The sequence below is a fragment of the Coffea arabica genome, chromosome 8e (genome assembly GCF_036785885.1).
Source record: "Coffea arabica cultivar ET-39 chromosome 8e, Coffea Arabica ET-39 HiFi, whole genome shotgun sequence".
In the NCBI taxonomy this organism is placed as follows: domain Eukaryota; kingdom Viridiplantae; phylum Streptophyta; class Magnoliopsida; order Gentianales; family Rubiaceae; genus Coffea; species Coffea arabica.
Window position 1 is genome coordinate 26,747,872 of NC_092324.1, and position 9,219 is coordinate 26,757,090.

Sequence of the window (9,219 nt, forward strand, 5' to 3'; positions counted from 1 at the left end):
AGAAAGATCCATCTTGCAAAAAAAAAAAAAAAAAACAATGCAAGAAAGAAAAAGAAAACACAAATCGGATTTCAAGAACAAGAAAATAATTTGCTTGGGTAGCCTAGCCGAGCTTGGGTTGAAAGAACAAACCTTGTTGCCTTCAATCTTGAACTATTGGCCGCCTCTCTTTGTCCACGAAATACCAGAAAACCAGCAGCCATTAACACCCCAAAACAACCAAGAAACCTTGCTATTAAATAGCCACAAAAGGTGGGAAGATAAGATAGGGTTTCCTACTTTGTAGCCACCTCTTGCTTTTGTTTCTTGATTGTGGTTTGTGCCAACTGCCCAGCCGATCCTTGGTGCATATTTTATAGTATTTCCAGCCAATAAAAACGTGGTTTACAAGTCCCAAGAGTCCTACTCAGTTTTGGATTCCACTTGGTAGTTAACTCCTAAAATTAGCTACTAGTCACAAACCAAACTTTCCCTTTTCTTGATTTTTTTTTCTTGGGCGGACAGCTTAGGGTATTTTTCCAGCATATTATACATTTCCTTTTGTGTCTTAAAATCAGTCCAATAAACTTCCAAAAATCACAGCCTTCATCCGCCACACTTGGGTGTAATTTGGTTCAAGTTTGATTGAATTTCTTCAAGAAAATTCTGATTTCTTCAAGAAAAGCAATCTAGTGACTTGAGAAGTGATTGGTGAGATCATTAGAGTGTTTTAATACACTTGAGTGAAACACGAGTGTGAGTGATATACTAAGGGAGTGAGTGAGGTGTTATTTCCACTAACCCTATTTTTGCAGGAATACCTCAACATGTCCGAAGGGAAGGAAACTACTCCTTTTGATATTAAACTTGTGATGGATGCTATGACTGATAAATTGCTCAAGATAATGAAACAGGAATTAGAACCATTGCATGAGAGGTTGGATAGTCTCGAACACTCCCAAACCAATTCTAAGTCCCGGAGACACAAAGCACCAACCCGTGACTATGAAAGTTCCAACTCCGAGGAGGAATATGGGTCGAGGACATGGAGGAATAAACACCGCAAAGCTGGTGTGGATCCGATCAAAGGCGTTAAAATGCAATTACCTACTTTCCAAGGCAAATCCGACCCCGATGTCTATTTGGAATGGGAGAAACGAGTGGAGTTGATCTTTGATTGCAATGATTACACCGAGGAGCAGCAAATGAGACTTGCAGTCATGCAATTCACCAACTACGCCATAGTGTGGTGGGATCAAATCACTACTAGTAGAAGGCGAAGTGGTGAATACCCTATCACTACATGGACCGAATTGAAGGGTGTCATGAAAAAACGCTTTGTTCCTAGTCACTACCACCGTGACTTGTACCTCAAACTTCAAAATTTGACACAAGGAACCAATAGCGTGGAGGACTACCATAAGGAGATGGAGATAGCCATGTTAAGGGCTGACATTGTCGAGGACCGGGAAGCTACTATGGCACGATTTTTAAGTGGATTGAGGCCTGAAATAGCGGATCAAGTGGAGATGCACCATTATGTGGACCTCCATGATATGCTAGACAAAGCTATTAAGATTGAAAGGAGGCTCAAGAGGAGGGGTCCAATTCGACAAAATTCCAACTTTCAAGCTGGAAATTGGAGAAACCAACCCTTCAAGAGGGAGGTCAGCCCCTCTAGTGCATCCCCTTTGACCAAACAAGGTGGGACAACCAAGGAATCACTAAGGCCGAATGCAACTTCCTCAAAACCACCCTCAAGGGGCGATTGTAGGCCTACTCATGAGGTAAGCAAAGTTCGAAACCGTGACACTAAGTGCTTTAAGTGTCAAGGATTTGGACATATTGCCTCCCAATGCCCAAATCAAAGGGTTATGCTTATGCTACCAAATGGGGAAGTACAAACGGATGAGGAGGATGCGTGTGAGGATATGCCTCCCTTGGTTAAGGAAGATGAGGAATTTGAGGAGATACCAGCTCATGGTAAAGTTGGTATGGTTGCAAGGCGAGCTCTAACTACTCAAGTTGGTAGAGATGACCTTCAACGAGAGAACATATTTTACTCAAGGTGCCATGTGATGGACAAGCTTTGTAGCTTGGTAATTGACCCAGGGAGCTGTACCAATGTTGCTAGTGCATTCATGTTAGAACGATTGAACTTGCCAACAAGTGATCATCCCCGACCTTACAAACTACAATGGTTGAATAATAGTGGTGAGGTACGTGTTCATAAGCAAGTTTTAATAAATTTTGCCATTGGTAGATATAAAGATGATGTTTTATGTGATGTTGTGCCTATGCAAGCTACTCCTATTATTTTGGGTCGACCATAGCAATTTGATAAAAGGGTCATTTTTGATGGATTCTTGAATAAGTATTCCTTCGTGCATAATACTAAAAAGATCACACTTGCACCTCTTACACCTCAACAAGTGCATGAGGACCAAATTGGGTTGCAAAAGGAATATGACATGCATTGTGACAATAAAAAGAAAAATTTGCATGATACAAAGAGCAAAATGGCCGAACCATCTTCTCATAAAATTGACACTTCACATTCGGCCATTGAAGGAAAGAAGGAGAGAAAATCCATCATGCTTGCTAGAACTAGAGATGTGAGAAAGGCTTTGCACTCTAACCAGATTTTGCTTATCTTGTTTTTTAAAGAGTCTTTGCTCACTAATGAACTTGGTGCTTCCTTGCCTAGTGCTATTGCTAACCTTTTACAGGAGTACCAAGATGTATTCCCTGAGGATATACCTAATGGGTTACCACCTTTGAGGGGAATTGAACATCAAATTGATTTCATTCCTGGCTCTTCCCTTCCAACTAAGGCACCATATAGGACTAATCCGGAGGAAACTAAGGAGCAACAAAGGCAAGTAGAGGACTTGCTTAGTAAGGGCTGGATTCAAGAGAGTCTAAGTCCTTGTGCTGTACCTGTCCTACTTGTGCCAAAGAAAGATGGAGGATGGAGGATGTGCACCGATTGTAGAGCCATAAATGCCATAACGGTAAAGTATCGCCATCCCATACCTCGATTAGATGACATGCTTGATGAGTTACATGGTGCTATTATATTTACTAAGATTGACTTGAAAAGTAGTTATCACCAAATACGCATGAAAGAAGGGGATGAGTGGAAAACAACATTTAAAACAAAACATGGTCTGTATGAGTGGTTGGTCATGCCTTTTGGCTTAACTAATGCACCTAGTACCTTCATGAGGTTAATGAACCATGTTTTGCGTTCTTTTATTGGTCAATTTGTGGTAGTCTACTTTGATGACATTTTGATCTATAGTAAGAGTGCAGAAGAGCATGTTGTGCATGTACGAATGGTCTTAGATGCACTTTGAAAGGCAAGCCTCTATGCTAACCTTAAGAAGTGTACTTTTTGCACTAACCAACTTGTCTTCCTAGGTTATGTTGTGAGTGAACAAGGAATACGAGTTGACCAAAAAAAGGTGAAGGCCATAAATGAGTGGCCAATTCCAACCAGTGTAAGTGAGGTAAGGAGTTTTCATGGCTTGGCAAGCTTCTATAGACGCTTTGTCAAGGATTTCAGCACCATTGCTGCCCCACTTACAGCCATTATCAAGAAAAATGTGCCGTTCCAATGGGAAGAAGAACAAGCTAAGTCTTTCCAATTACTTAAACACAAGCTCACACATGCACCTGTATTAAGTTTACCTAATTTTGACAAGGCTTTTGAAGTAGAGTGTGATGTTTCTGGTGTAGGTATTGGAGCTGTGCTAATTCAAGAGGGGAAACCAGTGGCCTACTTTAGTGAGAAGTTGAATGGTGCTTCGTTGAACTACTCAACTTATGACAAGGAGTTGATGGCCTTGGTGCGAGCTCTCCAAACTTGGCAACACTACCTCAGACCTCGGGAATTCATACTCCACACTGATCATGAATCGCTCAAACACATCAAATCACAAACCAAATTGAGCAAAAGGCATGCGAGGTGGGTAGCTTTCATTGATAGTTTTGCTTTTGTCATCAAATATAAGGTTGGAAAGACTAATGTAGTGGCTGATGCACTTTCTAGAAGGTATACACTAATCACTACATTAGACACTAAGTTGCTTGGCTTTGAATTCATTAAGGATTTATATGCAGCTGACCTAGACTTTGGTGAGATTTTCACAACCTTGCCACGAGTTACTTGTGAGCATTATTCTATGTCGCAGGGGTTCTTGTACTACAAAGGTAAACTATGTATTCCAATGTGCTCCATGCGACTTTTGTTGGTTAGAGAGGCTCATGGTGGAGGCCTCATGGGACATTTTGGAGTGGCCAAGACCTTGTCAATTCTCCAAGAGCATTTCTACTGGCCTCGCATGAAGAGGGATGTCGAGAGGCATACACAAAGGTGTGTAACTTGTCACCAAGCAAAATCAAAGGTACATCCTTATGGACTCTACACTCCTTTACCCATTCCACATGAACCTTATGTAGATTTGTCTATGGACTTTGTACTTGGATTGCCCAGAACTAGACAAGGGCATGATTCCATTTATGAGGTAGTTGATCGTTTCTCAAAGATGGCTCACTTCATTCCTTGCCATAAAACTGATGATGCTAAACATGTGGCTGATTTATTCTTTAGAGACATAGTGCGTTTACATGGGGTACCTCGTACCATTGTTTCTGATAGGGATGTAAGGTTCCTTAGCTACTTTTGGAAAACTTTGTGGTGTAAACTAGGGACTAAATTGCTTTTTTCTACTTCTAGTCACCCACAAACTGATGGACAAACTGAAGTGGTTAATCGGACTTTATCTACATTGTTGCGAGCAATTATTAAAAAGAACATTACATCTTGGGAAGATTGCTTGCCTCATGTTGAATTTGCATATAATCGCACTGTGCATACTTCTACTCAATTTTCACCTTTTGAAATTGTTTATGGATTTAACCCTCTCACACCTTTAGACTTGTCTCCTTTACCTATTTCTGAGAGAGTTAACCTAGATGGTAAGAAAAAGGCTGAGTTCGTGCGGGATTTGCATACCAAAGCTAGAGCTAATATTGAGAAACGTACCCTTCAATACATTCAAAGTGCCAACAAGGGACGTCACAAGATGGTGTTTGAACCAGGTGATTGGGTTTGGATATACATGAGAAAGAAGTGTTTTCCAAACCAAAGGCGCAACAAACTACTTCCACGGGGTGATGGCCCATTTCAAGTTGTGGAGCGCATCAATGACAATGCCTACAAACTTGACTTTCCATGTGAGTATGGAGTACATGCTACATTCAATGTGGCTGACTTGAGTCCTTTTCATGCAGATGACGAGCTTGATTTGGGGACAAATCGCCTTCAAGAGGAGGGGATTGATGAGGGGCTCAAGGCTGGTCAAACTCAAGTTGCACAAGTCATTCAAGTACCAAGTGGTCCAGTCACAAGAGCTCGTGCCAAGAAGATGCGTGAATCTTTACAAGCCCTTGTGAGTACAATCCAAGGCCGCATTGGAGATGATTTAAAGATTATTGAAGGCTTGGAGAATGAAGATTCAAAACTTTACACATTGCTCCAAGTAGAAGACCCTCCAGCGCCTGTTGCTAGTTAGGCGTGCCCTCACCTAGCGGTCACGCTTAAGGGAGAGTTAAGCTAGTTCTATTATTTATCTTTTTATAGTTAAATATTAATTAAAGTCAGTCCATTATGAACTTAGGGCTGGCCGATTCCTTTTCATTAATTGGTAGGGTTAGTTTAGTCAATTTTGGGATTAGGGTTAATGCTTGTAAAGGTTATAAATAGCCATACTTCCTCCTTGTTAAGGGATTGAGAAATTACATAATATTTGTGAGTTTATTCACTTTTCTCTTCCAAGAGAGCTTTGCTTGAATACTTGAGAGTTTTCTTGAGTTATTCAAATTGAACTTATTAATCAAGTGTACACCTTGATTGTGGCGTTCTTCTATCCAGATCGTTGGTTCACTAAATCGTTAGTTGTTGGGTTGAGATTCATCTTAGTTCATCAACTCGGGGTTTAGAGGGGTCATACGTGCCGCCTTTTCAACTTGATTGTTCGTCTAGATCCGCGCATTTCGTATCACTCACTCTCTGTAAGTCCAAAATTGGAAAACTTGGTATTGTTGGAAACTACTTCCAAAGTACTAAAAGTTCCTAGAAGACACTTTTACATGATTCCAAATGGAAGACATTCAAATTTCAACTTCAAGTTGCTGTTTTGAAATACCAAGACAGTTTCGAGGTTGGTTTTTGGCCAACTTTGGAAATTTGGCAAATTTCACACAATGTGAACTAGTTTCTGAAATTTGGAACTCAATTAGTTTGAAACACAACAAACCGAAGAAGAATCAGAGTTTTGAGCGCCAAGATATAGCAGCTCAAAGTTGGTTCAAAATGAAGACCTTTGGGCAATTTTCCAGATTTGAAACATGAACTTTGGGACTTCAGTTAGGCATCGAAATAGACTCGGAATGGCACCAAATTTGGTAGTATTACCCTACCATATAAGGGTTATTCCTTGTCAAATTTCAAGCAAAAACTCGTACGGGAAGTCAGTTAACAAAGCCACTAAATTTCCAAGAATTTCCAAGGCAAATCTGCTTTGTACTTCCGTTTTCCTTTTTCAAGAATTTGGCCAATGAAATCCTCGCAAACATGGTTCATTTACGAAGACAAGATCTAAGAAACATCCAAAATGTGTTTGGTAGGTGATTAACACCAAGAGTTTCAAAATACCAAGTCCCAATCAAGATTGGCCATTGATCAGTCCAAAAATGAGGGTTTTCAAGCAATGAGGCAGGTCTGTAATTTGGCCATAACTCACTCAATTCAACTTGTAATTGAGCGTAGTTGGTGGCGTTGGAAACTAAATTCATAAGGCTACAATTTTTCAGAAGGAATCATTCTGAAATTCTGCCCATAACTAACTCAAATTCAAGCAACAATTTGCAGCACTTAACAGGCTCTCTAACATAGCCGAGAAACAGGGCAGGTGACTTTGAAAGGCTGGTACGGTTCACTCAAGTGAAATCAAGGATACATTTTATACCGTTAGAAAATTGGAAGTGTCTAGTTTCTAATGCCATAAACGCACTCAATTTTGACGTTGGAGCAAAGAGTTATGGTCATTTCAAAATCGCTGCCAGAACAACTCTGGACACGTTTTCCAGTTGTAAAGAAATTTTGAAATCTCAACTTTTGGCCAACCAAATCAAGTGATTTTTGGTGGAAAATTTCCACACAACCTATACAACATATCTACATCAAAATGAAGTCAATTGGATCACAAAAATTTGCACCAACAGGTACGGCAAAGCAGGGGCAGAACCGGCACTTTTCTTCCTTTTGCTTCCTTTGAGTTTTCTTTCCACTTTTCAACTTAAAATCACCAGTTTAACCACTAATTCAACATAAAAAACACCCAATATCATCACATCAGTTCATCAAGTCCATTGTGGGATTTCATAGAGCCCACTCACAAGATCTACAACAATCCAAGACTACCTACATGAAGCTACAAGTTTCTAAGTGCAATATAACTTACAAAAACTAAGATTCAAAGGTTTGATCGTCATTACCTCCTAGATGTTGCTAGACCAGAAATTTTCGGTCCTTTGAAACTCAAGAAAATCGTGAGGTTGAAGCTCCTTTCCTAGCTTAAGTTGATCTCCAAGTTATTTGCAAGGTGTAGTGTGAATTTGAGGTGATTTGGTGCAAGAAAGTGAGGTGAAATGAAGAAAATTTTTGGTCTGCTTCTCCAAGGTGATAAACGGCTGTTTGAGTGAGAAAGAGAGAGTTGTTGCATCTGCCAAAAGCTTCTTGAGGAAGCTTAAGAATGTGTGGCCAACAATGCTCCAAAAGTCAACTAGGAATAGTGCGCATACGCGCGCGTTCCGTGCTCGTTTCCTCTCGAGTTTGTTTCACTTGTGCACTAAACCTCTAATGCACTTCCATTGATACTATTATTATTCACTCTTAATAGTCTAAAAATAATGGTCTAAAGTCCCTCGATTAATCGCGCGGGCGAAAACGCTTACTTCAGATTTGTGCGCGATAGAGCGAAATTTTTAAGAAATTCTTGTAACGATAGTATTACTAACTAATACTTGAGTACTTAAACATAAAAATACCTATTTCAAGACTAATGTATGAGTCTTCAATCTCCAAGCTCACTGTACCCTCAAATCGATTATTGCCTCCAAACACGTGTTCACTATTCTCACTAGACGACCTTCCAAAAATTAAATTTTGTAACAAGTCATTTTAAAAATATATCTAAGTCATAGTTCCATGTAATCGGGTCTAAAAGGTTGGAATAAAATATTCGGAGCAAATGGGCAATTAAATATTTAAATAAGCTAGTAATAGGAATTTGCGAGTCCTCACACGAGTCTAGTATTAATTTCTCAAGTCTCTAATTTGTCGTGCGGTATGACTTTCGAGAAATTATCGACGTACGCGTAATCAAAACTTTATTTAACTTAATCACATCTAATCTCTCACTTAACTCTTCTTAGTCCCCTACTGATCATCCTTAATCTCCAAAATCATTGTACTCTCAGATCGACTATCATCTCGAGGTGTGTATTTGTTATTCCTTAATAAACGAGATTTCGAAAAGTTTAAATTTGTTAGCGAGACGTTTTAAAAGTATAAATAAGACATGGTTCCATAAAAATGAATTTAAAAGGGTTGAAATAAATTGTTAGGAGAAAACAGGTGAATAAACATTTAGATAAGCCAGTAATACGAGATAAAATGAGAAAATTTTCGGTTCCTCACATAATAGACAGACGTAGGAATAGCTAAAAACTAAGAGTTGGGTCATATTTCATTTATATCTATTATCTACAGCCGTATGTCATAGAATAGCAGTTTTTAAAGAAAAAAGTCCAAAAAATGGAAAAAAACTTTTACATAACATTTAATATCAAAGAAACAGATGAAAAATATCAATTGTTTTCATTCACTTTATCAATTTTTGAAGAAAAAATAATTAAGAGTTACAAGAAATGTGACGTGCAATGTATAATGAACGTTCTTTCAAGCAAGTACATGATAAAAGAGAAAGTTTTTCCTTTTTCATCATATCCAGAGTATCTATCTTACCAACAAATGATAAAGTTATTCTCAGATATAAGCATATAAAATATGTATATTTATGGTCATTTCTTCATGTATTATATATACTACTTCCAAATGACTATAAACTTCAGAGAAACTACTACACATTGATATGTTGATGCCTTAATCAT

The 9,219-nt window shown here is 38.9% G+C and overlaps 1 protein-coding gene across 1 annotated transcript; it reads left to right on the forward strand.

The window, feature by feature from the left end:
• Positions 1 to 806: 806 nt before the first annotated feature.
• LOC140012702 (uncharacterized) lies at positions 807 to 5,558 on the forward strand. Its single transcript, XM_072060988.1, has 5 exons — positions 807 to 1,581; positions 1,813 to 2,198; positions 2,382 to 3,081; positions 3,721 to 4,646; positions 4,797 to 5,558. Exons 1-5 carry the CDS (start codon positions 807 to 809, stop codon positions 5,556 to 5,558), a joined length of 3,549 nt encoding a protein of 1,182 aa, XP_071917089.1.
• Positions 5,559 to 9,219: the final 3,661 nt, after the last annotated feature.